General features: G+C 41.1%; 1 protein-coding gene across 2 annotated transcripts in view; it reads left to right on the plus strand.

The window, feature by feature from the left end:
* Positions 1–16,552, plus strand: part of EIF2B3 (eukaryotic translation initiation factor 2B, subunit 3 gamma, 58kDa) — a 100,159-nt gene that overhangs the window by 56,934 nt on the left and 26,673 nt on the right. For both annotated transcript variants that reach the window (XM_008949877.1, XM_008949878.1), the window contains exons 6-7: positions 11,683–11,813; positions 12,462–12,655. In XM_008949877.1, coding sequence (XP_008948125.1) covers positions 11,683–11,813; positions 12,462–12,655 — 325 coding nt within the window. The remainder of the gene's footprint in view (positions 1–11,682; positions 11,814–12,461; positions 12,656–16,552) is intronic.

The raw sequence follows: 16,552 nt of genomic DNA on the forward strand, positions 1-16,552 counted from the left end.
GAGAGAGAGAATGGAGTGTGCCCAATGTAGAAAGACTCAAAAAATTAGCTGCAAAACAGATCTCTTCCAAGCATGTGCGAACAGCGGTTTTTCAGTCTTAGCTTGATGTAGTATGGGCACTTTTTGTGTTTACAAATGTAACGCCTTGACGAAAAGACAACCTTGTGCCAAATTGCAAGCATGGAAGTGCAAGAGCTTTTCAGTGGAGCAATTGAAATATTTTTAACATGGACAAAACAATTTTTTTTTTTTTTCCATAATTTTGTTCTTGGAAATAGCTGAGACTTTTTTGATGAAGCTATCCAAAAAGAAAATCAGCTTGAGGCAAACACCTGGCATGGGTAATTTCAGCCAAAACAGTTAAACTTTGGCAAAGTTTATAAACAGATGAAGACAGAGATTTATAATAGGAAATGCTGGGCAATTTATCTGTAGGCACCCCAGTTGCACCACCTCTGAAAGCTAGTCATCTCAGTTTTTATGAAGGCAGATGCCACTGTTTGTTTGTTCAGATGTTATGGCTTCTCTGTTACACACCAAAGTACCAATTACATTTTCTAACATAAGGAGATCTTTGGACATCATTTCAAAAGACTATGTCCATGTATCTAAAACAAAGTTGATGGCACATGTCTTCCTCTTATACATTAGAACGTTTCACATACTTCTGTGGTGTCCTTTCCCCTTTCTTTCCCCCTCTTCCTCCTAAAACCAAAGTAACATTTTTGTTGTGTTTAGTAATGTGTTTTGCAAATCATCGTTTTGTCCTGAATCTAGTACTTCAGAATTGCTGGCTGTGGGAAAAAGCCACCATTGCCCTTGTAGTCACCTGGGAGGAGGGCAGCTTTTTTTGTGGACAGAAGGAATGATGGGTGGTACTGGAAAGGCAAGAATGAGAAACAGCATCACTGTGGTTGCTCTGAAAGGTCTGAGTGAGCATTCACAGTGCCTTGTCCTGGGAATGCTGAGTGCTGACATCTTGCTTTCCACCAAGGAAATCCATTTTCCCTGGGGAGCCCTCCTTTTGGGAAGCACCCCAGAAGGGGCTGAGCTGGAGCTAAGGAAACAAATCAGCTCTTCTGCAGTTCTTCCAGCGCTGGAGAGCTGCCTGCCAGAATTTGCCAAGTAGAGAAACTCTTCTCTGAACTGAGCAAATTTGCAGTAAGCTTTATAGCCAAAGTCAGTATGATTTGTTTGCAAAGTCAAACACGGGGTTGGTTTTTTTTGAACTGCTGAAATAAATAAGAGCGAATTGTGTGAGGTCATAGTGCTCTGCCTTTCCAAACTGCTTCAGCTGCAATCCCAGAACAAGCTGCTCCTCTGGACTCCCCTCTGCTGTGTCCAGAAAGCCTCTGCTGGGCCAGCACTAGGAGGTAAGAGGAAGGTCTCTTCTCTCAGTGCTGTGTTCTGAGACCTGTGGCTGTGAGAAGAGGTACAGCAGAGCTACCGTTCTCCTCCCTAATAAATGGTAGGGGCAACATGAGATCTCTGAGAACTGGAGGTGTGAGTGACTGGCTCTGAAGCTCCTGCTTGGATGACTGTGTGCTATGCTGTACACAAAGGCCCCTGCAGGTTTATATTAAGGTGCTGCCCAGACTAAACCAGTGCATTTTTTCTTTTTCCCCTCTAAATGCCTTTTTATCATTCAGGCTGTCACCTGTGTTTCCTGGCAAGGGCTGCTGGCTGGGGGAGGTCTGGCAGAGCTGAACACCCAGCTTTGGTGGTCTTTGTGTGGCTGCCTGAAAGATGGCTTGAAACAGAACCTGCTCTGTGAATACCTGCAAGTTAACATGTGTCAGCCGTGCGGCTGGAAGGTTTCTCCTTTGCTGTAAAGAGACATTTTATAATGAATACTTTCCTTGTGATTAAAATAGGTAAACAAACAAATAGCTCCTAGAGGAAGTATACTGTGTGAAGACAGGGCTAATAGATTGTAGCTTTCCAAACAAGGAAAAGAAAAGGGGGGGAAGAGGGAGCCAAAAAAAAAAAAAAAAAAAAAAACAAACCACCAAACTGAACTCAAGCTCCTCCTTAGTGCATTTAATCTATTAGAATGTGAAATGGCAATTTATCTTTCCTGTTTCCTTTCCTTGTCAAACACATCCAGCTGTTGGAGCTTTCTCTGCTCCCTACTAGAAATGCCAAGACGTGAAATTTGTTGATGTCCTCCTCCAGAGTATCATCTTTCCATGATACCAGTCAAGCTCATGCCTGAAATCTCAAGGGGAAAAAAACCCAAAACACTAATAATCCAAAATAGATTTAAACAAAGTATGATTTTCAGCAAATTGCTTCTGTAGTAAATAAAATGCCTTTTCCTGTTAGTGGACTACCAGGGAACAGACACATTTTGAATGTGCTGAATTTGAGCCAATTAGCTTCATGAATAGCTGTAGCTCTTTCTGTGAGACCACGATATGCCATAATGGCTACGTGCCTGAGATACTCCAAGTGTGCTTGGTCACAGCACAATATTCTGTGCATGCAAGCTGCTCCTAAAGCAAATTTTCCTAAAAGAAATAGTAAAATTTCTTCATTTGGTCCTCTAACTGTGACTCAGAGCATCAGATAATGACCCTTTGGATTTCCTATGAAGAGTGAATATAGGGATGACATTGAAAAGGTCATTGAAATGTCCATGTTAGAGAATCATAGAAACATTGAAGTTGGGGCGGAACCTCTAGCCTGCTCGAGTAAGTCTAACTTTTGTGTTGCTCAGGGCTTTTTTTGCAGTTGAGTTTTAAAAATCTCCAAGGATGCAGACTGAGTCTCGTCCCAGGACTGTACCACTCACTGAAAAGTTGTTTTCTTTGTGTCCCAACTGGAATTTCCCTTGTTGCAGCTTGCATCTGTTGCATCTTGTCCTTTTACTGTTCACCTCTTGAAAAAAGTCTGGCTGTCTTCTATATCACTTCACTTCTGCTAGTGGAAAACTGTAATCGTATCCCCCTGCAGCCTTTTCCTCTCCAGGCCAAACAAACCCAGCTCCACCAACTTCTCCTCCTACATCATGTGCTCCTGGCCCTCTTGGTGGCCTCAGCTGGGCTTGCTCTGATCTGATGGTAAACATGAAAACTTATGGGCTATTTTTTTTTCCACTGTTTCGTGCAGTTTCCTTGAGTAGCCTTCAGTCAAACTGACTTTTGTCTTCATATGAGATGTGGACTTGGAACCAAGGAGGAATGATGTTACTTTAATCCATCTGTGCGTGGTTTTTTCTTTGGTTTTTTTTTTCCTTAAATCATTGCCACTTAGACAGTGTCAGCCTAAGCATTCGCTCATCAGTGCAGTACATTTTCTTCCACACAGCACTACTTGCCTGTAAGATAATACTTGGAGTGAAATTACTATCTTACCTTGTTGGACATCTGTCTGTGAGGCTACAATCGCAGTATATTTCTCTTACAATGGAAAACATAGTTCTCCTCTATTCTCTCTTCAGATAGTCTGATTGTACAATTTTTAAGAATTCCCGCATGTAGAAGGGAGAATAAATGCTATTACTGATGATAGAGCACACGTGCCTAAGAGGTATCTTCATCAAGTCAGTGAATCATCAATCAGTAACAGTACTCTGAGTTCCATTTTTAATGTGAAAAGTAGCTAGGGAATGAGGTAAGGGCTGATCTTAGAACACAGTCTTGAATCAAAGGGGAGCAACTACAAATTTCCTTACTTAAAGTGAAAAAATAAAATAAGGGAGTACAACATTTCAAACAGTCACAGAACAGTCTGTGGGAAATGCTGAGTGCTCTCTAGTTAATTTCCTGCTTTTGAAGAAGTTAAGGACCTGAAAGGGGAGGAAGAGTGACATTTCCCTGAATCAAAGACACAGAAATTAACTGCAGCACATACAGCATTTTACATCAAACTTTTCTGGATCATGATGAATGCAAGTAGGCTTGTGAAAAAGAGGAGATGGGATTCAGTGGCCAGAAAGCTTCATCTTAAAGTTCTTCAGGAAACGATGAAGTGACCAAAAAAAAAAAAAAAAAAGTCTTATCACAGGACAGAAGATGATGTTGCAGTGCCACAGTAAAGAGAACAGAAGAGTTGTCCTACAGGGAGGGGTGGAGCAAGGAGTAGTAATAAATACTGAGGATAGGAATTAATTGTTAGAAAATTAGCTGGGGAGAAGGGTGAAGAAGTGGGACTTGTACAGATGTAGGCAAGACTGAGTTACACACCAGAGCTTCCAATTTATTTTCCAGGCTGCTGAAATAATGGGCACGTTTTTAAGTCAAACCAAGAATGGGTCCATTTGATTGCAGGCCCCCAAACACAGTATCTGCATGGAGAAACAGGGCAAAGTGACGCAGGCATCTACAGTGCCTTTAACACAGCCTCAGTGTAGCGGGGTGAAAGGGCTTACCCTTGTGAAGATACAGCCATGTCTACATTTTTTGACACCTACATGTTTTATGCAGTCTGAATCTGTCTATTGAAATAAATAGTTATGCACCTCAAGTTTACATAGTTGGTCAGTTATATGGACACTTGTCAACTTTATCAAATGCATCATATGCATCTGTTTATTTAGGTGTATTATCAGAGTGCCTCTGTTCTGTGCATTTCTCAGAAAAGGAGCCTAATTTCAAAGGCATTCAGAAAAAAAGTTGGTTACTCCAGACACAGATGGCTGCAAAGCCAGAGGTGGGAGAGGACGGGGAAAGATGAGTTCTGGCAAGGAATCACGTTTGGTGCAGGTGCGCTTGTTTGAGAAGAATGGGATGCTGTCTGGAAATGAATGAGATCCATTCCTCAGCAGCGTGTACAACCTGCCAAACTCCCTGGGTGGCCTCCGACAGCCTTAGAGACTTCTGGTCAGAGAAAAGTTCTGAAAGCATCTAAACTTGCTGGCATTCCCGTGCAGAAGCTGTGTTAGTCGGGAGCTGCGGGGTGTTCCTGGCTGCTTGGCAAGTGGGCAGAGTTAAGGTTACTTAGATGACCCGAGCTGAGCACGCGCACGCTTTCAAAGGATTTGAGTACGTAATTGAGGAGTCTTAATTTCTGTGGTCAATTTTTCAGAAAGCTTCCTTGTTTCCCAAAGGGTTTTTTGGCAGAAGTGGAAGTTAGATCCCTGCTCCTTTAAGTGCATCCAGACTTGGTGGAACTTGAGAACGGCTTTTTATGTGGTTTGCATCCATACCATCCCTTCCATACTTTGATCTGGATTCTCTCTGCAATGTGGTCTCTATGGGTGTCACTTGCATGCCTTCTGCTTTCCCTCCATCATCTAGAATGCAGAGATATGTGATGGTGATTATGCAGTTTTGGGAAACCATCCACAAACGTGAGCCTGCAAAGCAAAGCTGGACAGTTACACTGGCCTTCTCTCCAACAGCTTTTGAAATATTGTCACATACTCTTACGAACACTGGGAGTAGGTTGCTGTCAGAATTGAACGTTTTGGTTTGAAAACAGCGTGGAAAGACAGATGAGGCACAAATGCAGTCATGTGGAATTACCTTTTAATAGAACATTTCTCAAAAGTTTCCTTGCCTTTTTGTAGGCTTTTAGCTCCAAAAATAATAAGAGACATTGACAAATAGGTAATTAATATGAAACTGGGGGTTGAGAAGTATATTTACTCTTTTTGTGATAGGAATTTTGAGAATAGAACAGGACAAAGAATGTAGCAAGAAATAATGTCTGTTTAATGCTGTGACTGGTGTTGCAGGTTACTGAATTAGGCACAAGTAATTGCCTGGTAGTTTATTGGTTTGCCTGGTTACTTTGGAATTTTCCTTTGTTATGATTGGTCTTGGGTACACCAAACAAAGGCAAAAAGATTATTGCAAGATAAAAGGGCAGAATTAACCTTCTGCAGGGATGTGGAACACCCTATAAATTTATCATTTGTATTTTTTTCCTTTTGTACGTAGTCCTTCTCTGCTTTCTCCACATTCTTAGCATGTCTCAGAAATTCCAGCATTTTTAGCAGTGAATCAGTGAGAAGGGGGAAAGGCCTGTAATTGCTTTTTCCATTGTGCTTGTTAAAACCGCATTGTGGGAAATGGACCCAAACACTGTCTTTTAAGTGGTGTTGAGTCTGAGGCAGGTGGTATTAACTCAGGACTGCATTAACTCTTTTCAAATCTCTTTCCTGTTTCCTTGAGGAAACATGCCTGGTGTATATATGTGGCAAAGGCTGTTTGCCTGCCTCTTGCATTGACATTTTAATTTGGTCCATGATATAAATATCATTTCCCTAATCCCCCTTGCCCTGACCCTGTTTTGTCTTTTCTTCAAAGTGAGTTGACTTTTTTTTTTCTTCAGGGAGGGGGGAGGAGATGGGAATGGTGGCTGGCTGCTCCAGTTTGGAGCATTTAATGGTTGGGGAAAAAAATCTCAGAGTAACTGTTGTTTCTTTCTTTGTATTCACATGGAAATTTTTAATCTCCATCAAAGGATCAAGAGAAAATAACGTTGAAATTCAACAAGAGAGCTCCCAGCTTACATGGAATTTTTAAATGTTATTTGGCTTTATCCTTTAAGCGATGAGAACCATGAACTATGTACCTACAGGGTTCAGAATTAACTTTTCTCTTTCTTCCAACGCACTTTTTTCTTTTTTTACCCCCCTTTTTCTTACATCTTTATTGTTCTGCATAAACATGCAACTTCTTTCTGGCCAAAACTGTAAGTGCCTTAGGATTTGTTTAGTTATATTTATGTATACATTTCTAACGTTAATTATGAGCACTAGTTTGAAATACAGATGCATGTTCTTCTTTTGATGTGATCTGAAGAATCTCTGTTGAAGGCCACAGAGCTAAGATCAGAACCCAACCCACTGTATGCTTGCATAGCTGTACAAGAGCTAACATTAGCCTGTTTAAAAAAAAAAAAAAAAAGGCAGGTAAAAAAGAGATAATAATCTACTTGTTTGTCGTGGGGAGTCACAGACACTGTCTGCACCTGTAGATATAGCTGATCATGCCAATAATGATAGCAAGGGGGACCCCCTGCAACCAGCCCATGGAGAGTAGCAGCAGATTTCACAGGTGGGTACTGACAGCTATGGTAGATTTCATGCTTCATCACAGATTAATAAAACTGGGAGGATATTAAAATGCTAATACTCATTAATACTGTTTTATGGTGTTTAACATTAAACATGGAAAATGAAAATGAATGACAGCCGGTAAATGGAACTGACAGTTGTGCTCAGGGTGTCTGAAGCTGGTGAGAACTGGCTGCAGGAAAGAAAAGCTGTGGATGCATTCCTGTAGCGGGTCAAGCCAAACAGCACCTCCTTGTACCTAGACTTTCACAAGGTCACCTAAACTGAGACTTAAATGAAGTCTTCTATTATTGTAAAATATTTGATGAGCTATTTTCTTTACCAGCGTTGGTCAGAACCATTATTTTCTGTGTCATATGAAAGACAAGTGTCTCGAGCAATACATATGTCTAAGAGCAGGAACCTAACACAGCCCATTCAAGCTGTTCATGCGAATTGTGAAATGCATTTTTTTTTTCTTCCCCTTAAGTGGTCAACATTTTGTTTCTTTCCCTCCAAACTCTTCTTGTTTTTCAGTTGGCTCCATTGTTCTTCATTTCTTGCTAAAGTTTCAGTAAGCTTCCCTTCATCCCAGAGGCAGATGCATTTCAGCAGCAAGTAGAAGTTGGCCCTCTGTGGGCCATAATGTAATGTCATATAATATACATAGATACAAACTTAATTCTGCCATATCACAGACTGTTCTAGTTTTATATGTGATTAATGCTCACTGAAAATTTCTGCATAGCTGTATTTAAATATGAAACTTACACATCAAGGACGTTTTCACCTACTATTTTTCGCAAGTAAAAATTTTTCATTTAGTGTGAACCTTATCTCTACCTTTGCTATCATATAAAAATCCCAGGAACACTGGGAAGACATCTTAATGCACAGGGACCAGGGTTAAAGGGACTCTAAAGGCATGATACTTATATCTGTCTGGTAATGATAGTATGTGGTAAAATTACAGTTGTCTGACCAAGTATCCATTTTTGTACCTTAATGGTTTAGATTTTAACTAAAATTAACCTTGAATATCCTAAGTTTATAAAGCCTATGTCTGAATCTACAACGTAAACAGCTGACTGCAAATAGCTGATGTGTGCTCTGAGTGCTTAGGTACATTTAACAGAGTTTTCCATGATGTTCTTTTGCCTTTAAATGTTTCATCTTGTCTTGAATTCCAGGCTGTTTCTTGCACATGCACCGTGAATTTCAACTGCCTCATTGACTTCATTTCCCCCACATATGCACTGTCTCTTGCCAGTATCCCCCTTTGTTGTGACCTGCTGCATGAATGGCAGATTCCATCCAAGAGATATTTCTTCTTTTTACATGCTTAAAATGTGATCAGTATCAACCCTTTTCAAAATTGCTGACGTCTCGTGTTTTCTCATGGGACTGAAGCCACATAAGGTGATTCAAGAATTGAGTGTGTTCCCCCTCAGCCTTCCTTTATAAGCAGCAGTTTAACAGCACTCCAGTCTTTGGTGGTTTAATATAAAACTTACTACGTTCTGTTGAGGTGAAAACAGACAGATATAACTTCAAAAATGAAATTTTAGGCAATGAAGTATCATGAAAAAGGCAAGTCACTTGGGCTGGAATTTATGCAAGCATGCTTATTTTGGCACATGTTTCTCAAAAGCAGGTTCAGTTTTATCCTCTCTGCTGTCTGGATTTTGCTGTGATTTGTCAGTGCATGGTTACTCTGAGTTGGCTTAGAATTGGATTTCTGCCAAAATTTTGTGCGCCCTCCTCTCCTTCCATCCACTCGCTACTTTCCTTTCCTGGCTATAGCAGATTTTTACTTATGTTGATCTCAGTGGGTATTTTTATTCTTACTTCTTGGTGCTAAAGAAAATAACAAGCTTAGAAAACAGGGGGGTGCCAAGTTTTAAAACCTGAAGAGAATAAAAAAAGTCTGCCTTCTTCAGCATATACAGACTTACACTTATTTCTTCTTAACATAAGCACATGTAGTTCAGGATTTCATTGTAAGAATTTTTAACACACTAGACCAGAAACCTTTTTGGCTTGTTTTCTCTTGAATCTAGGCTACAGGCTAGTTGGTTCTTCTGAACTCCTGCTAATTTTTTTCTGTCTTGATGAAGCATCTTCAGTCCTATCCCTTCTTTGATTTAAATTTCTTTCCTAGTCTCAGCCAGATTTTTGGTTTCCCGTGCTGTTGACAGTCAGATAATATTCTCATGCTATCACTTTGTGTATCCACATTGGCAAGATTGATCATAAAAAATTCCCAAATTTTTCTGAGTGCCTCTCTGCGTATTTTTTAATCCTTTCCAAAGCAAATTCCTTTAATGTCGCATATAAATTGCTTAAACAGCAAGCAAAGGCAAACTGTCCTGGTTTTCCTTTTCCAGTAGGAAGGGTGTGTTTCTGAGCCACATCTTATGGATGACCCAAACATTGACTCCACCTTTGCCGAAGGAATGTGGCTAGCACTTCATAGAATTGCAGGAAAGCTTCAGGAGTGTGGCCAAGAAAGAGTAAACCATCAAAAACGAGGCAAAACTGCATCGGTCCACTGCTTTAGTTTCCTACTGTGTTGTGTTGTCCTCTGCATCAGACTATTTAAGACTGCCAAATACTTGGATATTTTATAGGTAATATATCTTATAAATGCCATGGCCAGCCTCTGAGGGAAACACAGGATTGTCGGTTTTGGATGGAGTATAAAACCCAAGCAGGAAATCATTGCTGAATGGCACAGCTGCAGGCAAACACTGTGAGCTAGTAAACTGCCCATCTGCACAGCCACACGTGTGTCGGAGCACAGGGCCAGGGTGGCCGTGGCAGAGCATGCCTGTGAGTGGTTAGCAGGGAGAAACTGGGTGATTAAAGAATGAAGTGTTTTGCTTCATTAGTTCCTGAAATACAGCTATCTTGACGGCGATTATAATCTTATTTTCAAGAAAGAGGAGAAACTGGGGACTAAAGCTTTTCCTGGGCGTGATCAAAAATAGTAGCAGAATTTCAGATCTGGGATGGGTCAGATCATCCCACTGCAGGATGGAGGGTGAGATACAACCTACGGCTGAGGACTGATGGAAAAGCTTGTCAAGGAAAAGGAGAACACTCTATTTGTTTGTAGGTCTGAACTGGCAGTCACATCTGAATCTTCCCATCAAAGTTAGAGACAGGAAAGACTTTCTTGGTGCTCAGGTCTGCTTCTCTATCACTGACCTGAACAGGGGCCTGGGTGGGTTACGGGCGGCATGTTTCTTAAATTTTTAACTACTTTAAGATCCCATTTTGCTAGAGATCTTGCCAACCAAAATCACTTTCAGGATGGTCATTCTAGTGCTTTCCTTTTTTAATTTAACCTATGGTTATTTCCAAGTTTTGCTGTCTTCCATTCTAAATAACTGCTCTTTCTTTGCAGGTTATCATTTGTTGAGTTCCTCGAGCCAAGCTCTCTTGTGTTAGCTCTGCCAATCCTTCCTCTGAAGTTTAGCACTTCCTCTTATACATGCCAAGTTTGAGTTCATTTTCCGCGTGATTTTCCCAAGCACTACTTTAAATAATCCATAATTCAGTAACTAAAATGCAGATTGTTAAAATCGTGAAACAACAACAATAAAACTCTTTTAAGACTGCATCTCATGCTCTCCAACTGTAAGAGCTATTGATTTGTTTGGGTTTTTTCCAAATACTTTACTGAAAAATAAAATTATCTTCTAATAGTAAAAATTAAATTTCTGGGTTTATAATCACATTGTACAGTGGCCTTTCTACATTGATATTGGGGAGAGGTTTTTCTTGATTCATTGTAATGTATAAATCAATGCAAAAGGAAATATAATCTAGTGAGCAGGGTCCCCGTTTAATGCATAGGTGGCTTGGGTTCAAGTCCCTGCTTTACCACAAACCCCTCATGTGATTTCTCTAACTTCTAGTATTGGGGTGTTAAAATGAATGTAATAAAAGTTGAAATCTGTATGCAGGGAAGATGGGTGTATTGCCAGCTGAAGCCTTTGGAAGCTCTCTGTTCACTGATGTATTTTGGATTGGGACACCTAAGGAGCATGAAACTCCTGGGACCTAAACTTGTTAAAATGTGCTGATTTCTCTTGGTTAAAGGACTGAGTATTCAAAATGTTTTTGATGTTTCGTCTGAGCAGGAGGACATCATTAGTGTCTGTGTCAGAAACATTTTCATTTGAAGGTCTGATATTTCAGATATCCGTGTGAATTTCCATGGTTTTGTCACAGAACAAATGAGTTGCATTGGTTTTTCCTTTGTAGGTACTTTATTCTCTCTATTCCTGTCAATCGATGCTATTTTTCAAGCCACATTAAGTGCTTTGCAGTTGTCATTACAGTGTTGCTGCTATCTGGATTCCATGTGCACACGAGCATGTATTGAAGGGTGATCCCGTATTAAATAATAGTCATATCTGTTAAAATGTAGGGGAATTAGTTCTGAAGATGAAGCACTTACCTTATTTTGAATCTTCCTCTACATTTGAGTGCCTTAAGGAAGCACACAACTGGTGGATGTTGTCTTAGTGCCAGGAGTCTTGGAGTACCTGAAATTTTGATTTGTCCTCATGAAAAACGTGCAAAATGTCTGATATCATTACACAAAGAGAATGAAGACATTTAAGTTGTAGCATTCGTGAACTTCATGTGTGTGTCTCCTTCCCCAGGGCAATCACATCTCTCCGGAGCGAACTGATTCCACATCTGGTCAGGAGACAGTTTTCTTCTCCGACATCATTGCAGCAAGGACGAGACAACAAAGAGGAGGACAAAAAGCAAAAAGAACAAGCATCCTTTGGTCAGTACAAGTATCAAGCATTTGATGGAGGTTTTAAAGCCCATATGCTACAACTAAATTATTGGGCAGAGTACAAGGGTTAGCCTGAAACACTAGTTTGGGGTTGGGTTGGGTTTTTTTCTTATACTTCATGATAGCAAAGATTCTGTAATTTATTTTTTTTTAAATATTGTGCATTATAGAATTATTTATATCCTCCCTTTTTGTGGTATAAATCAAAAGCAGATCAGCTAGATGCTCTGTATTTTTTCTTACGGAATATAGCAAAGGCAAATACACTTTTGAAAATGTAATTTTAGGAGTGAGTTCCTAAAATTGTGTAGGGCAGCAGACTAAGCCTTAAAACCACCCTGCACCGGGAACTGGACAGGGTTTCAGATCTTGGAATTTATATTTAGCATTTCCTCTGTCTCCTTGTGTGACCTTGGGCAAAACATTGCATCTGTCCCGATCCCTTGATTCCCACCTGCAGAATAAAAATAAGCACTTACTACATGTGATAAAATCTGTTAATGATTGCTAAGTATCTAGCCATTCAGACGATGTGAGGCAAAGTTTTCCTTTCACCAACAGTATTTTAATAGTATTCCTCTTCAGAAAGTATTTCATTAAATCCTGTCTAACTTCATGCATGTGTGTGTTCTCCAGACATTTACAGTTTCATAAAGGAAGATAATAGCTTGCTGAAACCTGCTCCAGATAACTCTTGTTGGAATGATCATAGAGGAGATATGAATGAAACCCTCCATGAAGGAAAAGTGCGCTGCTATGTCCATATAATGAAGGAGGGGCTCTGCTACCGAGTGAATACTCTTGGCTTGTATATTGAAGCCAACCGACAGGTGAGGAAAGTACAGAACTGCCACGTGGGAATGCAGAGCAGTTTATGGGAGATTCTAGCCTCTGGGAGTGGCTCCCTGCGATACGGCTGAGGAGCGTGTGGGGATTGAACAAGTACCATGTTATCTAGGCACACCTACTGGTTGCTGGACATGAGATAGTGGACATGAGGCCAGGAAATGGTTCCGTCACTAGTTTACCCCATAGCTTCAATGTAACTAAGAAAGCCCACACACACATACTCTTCTGGACTTTTGGGGTGGCAAGATCTGCAGCCAAAGAGCAAAGCAGTGTGCAAAATAAGGCTAGAAGTGAGTCTGATAGCTCATCTAATCAATGTCCTTCATGTCCTAAAGGCAAGATGATTTCTGACTGGACTCTTCCTAACAGATGTTTATCTAAGTGGTAATGACAAAGGTTATTCATGATTTGCAGGAAGACTATCCATACATTCAAATTGCCTAATGCTTTCCATTATGAAAGAATTATTTTATGAACAGGTTTCATTACAATTGCACTCCAGGTAAACACAGAGATGAAATGTTGATCTATTGCAGCTTTCACTTTCACACTGCTGTGAATTTATAAAATAAAAGATCAAAGGGGAGGATTAGAGAAATCCTGTACTAGGTGATGAGCTGATGATTGAAAGCATTTTGGTTTATTTCATTTACTTTATTTCTACACTGGCTGATGCAATATACAAGTTTTTACTTCACTCTGCTAGTGATGAACTTCATTGCTATCAGGAGCAGACAGTTTCCTCTAGTTTTGAAAGACTGATAGGGAATGTACTAGCAAAAGATCCAAAATTTCTGGCATAGGGACTGGGAGAGCAATAAAGTGATAAAATTGTGTTGGGAATCCTAGAAGTGGTCACTGCCTTGCCTTTGATCTCAGACTGAGTTGATTTCTTTTTAATAAAATGAATGGATGGATTTATGCAAATCAAAGTTGCAGCATGGCAGAGTGAGTTCACACACTGGAGCTCTTTCTCCTTGGCACCCGTAGAGAAGCACAGAAATAAAGTGATTTGTTTTGCAGTTAGGGACATGAGGAGGAAAGGAGGGAGGCAGCACTGCTATCAGAATGGGAAAGCTTTCCCCAAGCATATCTGCCACAAGTGTGCCCGAAGGGTTAAGGGAGAGCACTGCTTGCTAGGGGAAGTGTGCGTGTACATTTGGCAGCAGCCACTTCAGTAAAAAGTTATTGAGTTAAGCCAGTCAGACTCCATGTGGGTTTGGGGTTTTTTGTTTGTTTGTTTGTTTGTTTTTGTTTGGTTTGGTTTCTTTTTTAACCTAAATATGCTACATTTTGGTTAGTTCAGGAAACGTATTTGCTCCTGGGTGGTACATAGAATTAGTGTTTTGAAATCACATTGGGACCTTCAATGTTGGAAAGGATTTTCTTTGAATTTTTAACTTCTCCAGAACGGTAAAATTTCTAAGGAAGCTATGTGGAGGTAAAACATAAAATGAAGCTTAATGAGGGGTTGTGAGAAAGGAGTTCCTTTTTTCAGTGCCACTGCATTTTGTTTCTCTTGCTAATCCTCATAAAAGATACACATTTAATTTTACTGGCCTTTTTTTTTTTTTTTAACCTTTTTTGTTAGTCTCCAAGGAGGACTTTTAGTGTCTTGTTTGCTTCTGTCTTGGTCTTCACAGACCAGAGTCTGATTCCCTGGCTGCAAAGCTGGGATCTATAACTTCACTGTCCAAGAGGACAGACTGCTGGAGCAGTAGCAGTCCAGTCCAGTAGCCATGAGAAGGAATGGCATCCTAACCATCCCTTCTGGTGAGGAAACACTTTACTCACATCATTTCACTTACAGCTGGGTTTCTGGATGCCTGCAGCCTGTGTGTGGGCAGGTGGGTTCAGGAGGGAGTTATCTTCAATAGCAGGAAATAGTTTCTTTGTAAGATGAATTAAATCCAAACACATCTTAAACCTTCCCTTGACCCAGGCACTCCCTCTGACTCCTGCCCCCTATCTAACCTTCCTTTTCAGAGCGAAATGCTTGAGCTGGTAGCTTTCTTGGGTCAACCCTGAGGCTGCACCACCGTTGACTGAGTCTAATAAGAGCTTTGCTCTGCCCAGTAAAACTCTTTATTTATTTCACCACACCACCTTTCCACTGAAGAGGGCAAGAGCCTTTCGTTGTTTCTTTCCCTTCCCACAGAGCAACACTAGATAGTAGGAATCTTTCCAACCTATGCTATAGGTATGCTGTAGTGTGTGTTCCTCTCTTGGATCTATCTGTTGTGGCTGCCCAGCTATGTGTCAAGTGAGAACAACAGCCCTTCACCAATCCAGCAGCATCCAAGTGGTTTGGCATAGTTTGTGTAAGAGTTTTGGTTAGCTGGTGGTTTTCTGTAGTGCCTGCACCTTGGACTGAAGGATCTAGCCTGCTCTTGTTTTTTAAAAACCAAAGAAAAACACAAGTCTATTGGGAAGGACCATCTTTCAAGATGTAGAGCTACAGATATGGACACGTCTATGGGCAAAAACAGACAGCCTGAAATGATAGCTCAGAAGTGTGAGCTCATCTCACTCATCTGAATGAAACATCAACTATGAAAATTCTTACCATATGAAAACCAGCACAATTTAGCCATCCTTGTCTGCTGGAAGGAAAAGGGGCTGGTCATATTATGAATATCCAAACTGTTTCCTGACAGTACCATCTCAATGAGATCTTGAGATACTTTTTTCTGATCTGATTTTTCAGCTTCTTGAGATCTGTGGGACCTGTGTCTTGAGGTTCAGTCACTAGCCATCAGCTCTTGTTATCCCAGCTTTTGAAGGAATTAATTTTGCACAGTTCATACTGTATGTCAGCTCCTTCATAGCGGCTTTGGAAATGGCTGGCAACTCTGCCAAATTTAACAGAGCAATGGGGACGTCAAGATAAACTTTCCTAAGAGTTTTGTAAAAATAGGTGCCTGGATAGAGAAAAGAGAGACCTAGTGAGTGGCCCTTCTTCCCCTCAGGCAAACCCAGTTGCACCATTACTGTGCTGAGGCTCCAGTTGACTTCCCAGATGGGCAGTCAGTGCGTGCATCCTGACTGGCCAAACGGCATGTGTGGAGCTCCACCCCAGCCCTGGCACACACTGCCTGTCCCTCAGGCACCTCAGCTGCCGTGACACAGACGGCTTAGCCCTCCCGCATCACTTTGCTGCCTTTTAAATCTCCTGTGTTTCTTTGACTGCCATCTCTGTCCTACCAAGATGCATCACAGGTTGCGCCACAGCTGCAGGTAACTCTGTGCAGCCTTGTTCTGTGCATTGCTGCGAGACTCCCACCTCCCCTGAAATCCCCATCCCTGCTGTCATCACCTCTTCTGTGGTGTGTGACCTTGGCCCCAGCCTGACGCCAGGAGATGCAGAAGGCCTCAGGCTGCTCCTTCACCCGGAAATGGAAGAATGACAGCGGAGTGATATCCTGTTCTCCTACCACACTGTCTCCCCTTTCTTCTCAGGAGTCAGTTCAGAATTGCTCTCCATGGATTTGTTCTTGGCCACCTCATGGGCAACGCCTCTCTCTGTTACCATCACTGTTTTGTCTGCTTATCTAACACCTGACTCCTCTCAAGAGCCTTTTCTTCTGCAGCTTCCTACAGTCAGGAATAGCCACTTGTTCAACTTTAGTTTCTTTCTCCTTGAACACCTGAGATACTTTTTTGTTGCCTGTATCTTATCATGCTACCTTATTGAGTGGGCTGAACACTCATCTTTTTATGCCAGTTTACTGGTTTGTATTTGATACTACTTACTTCCCTCTCTTGCTTTACTGAATTGTATAGAACACATTATGGTGCATTTGAAATGGTGGATGCTGGAAAATGTGGTAATGTACAGGATGTCACTGGGTTCAGCTGCAGCCAGCCTGATTCCTGCT

This window comes from Merops nubicus, unplaced genomic scaffold (genome assembly GCF_000691845.1).
Source record: "Merops nubicus isolate BGI_N331 unplaced genomic scaffold, ASM69184v1 scaffold10521, whole genome shotgun sequence".
Taxonomy (NCBI): domain Eukaryota; kingdom Metazoa; phylum Chordata; class Aves; order Coraciiformes; family Meropidae; genus Merops; species Merops nubicus.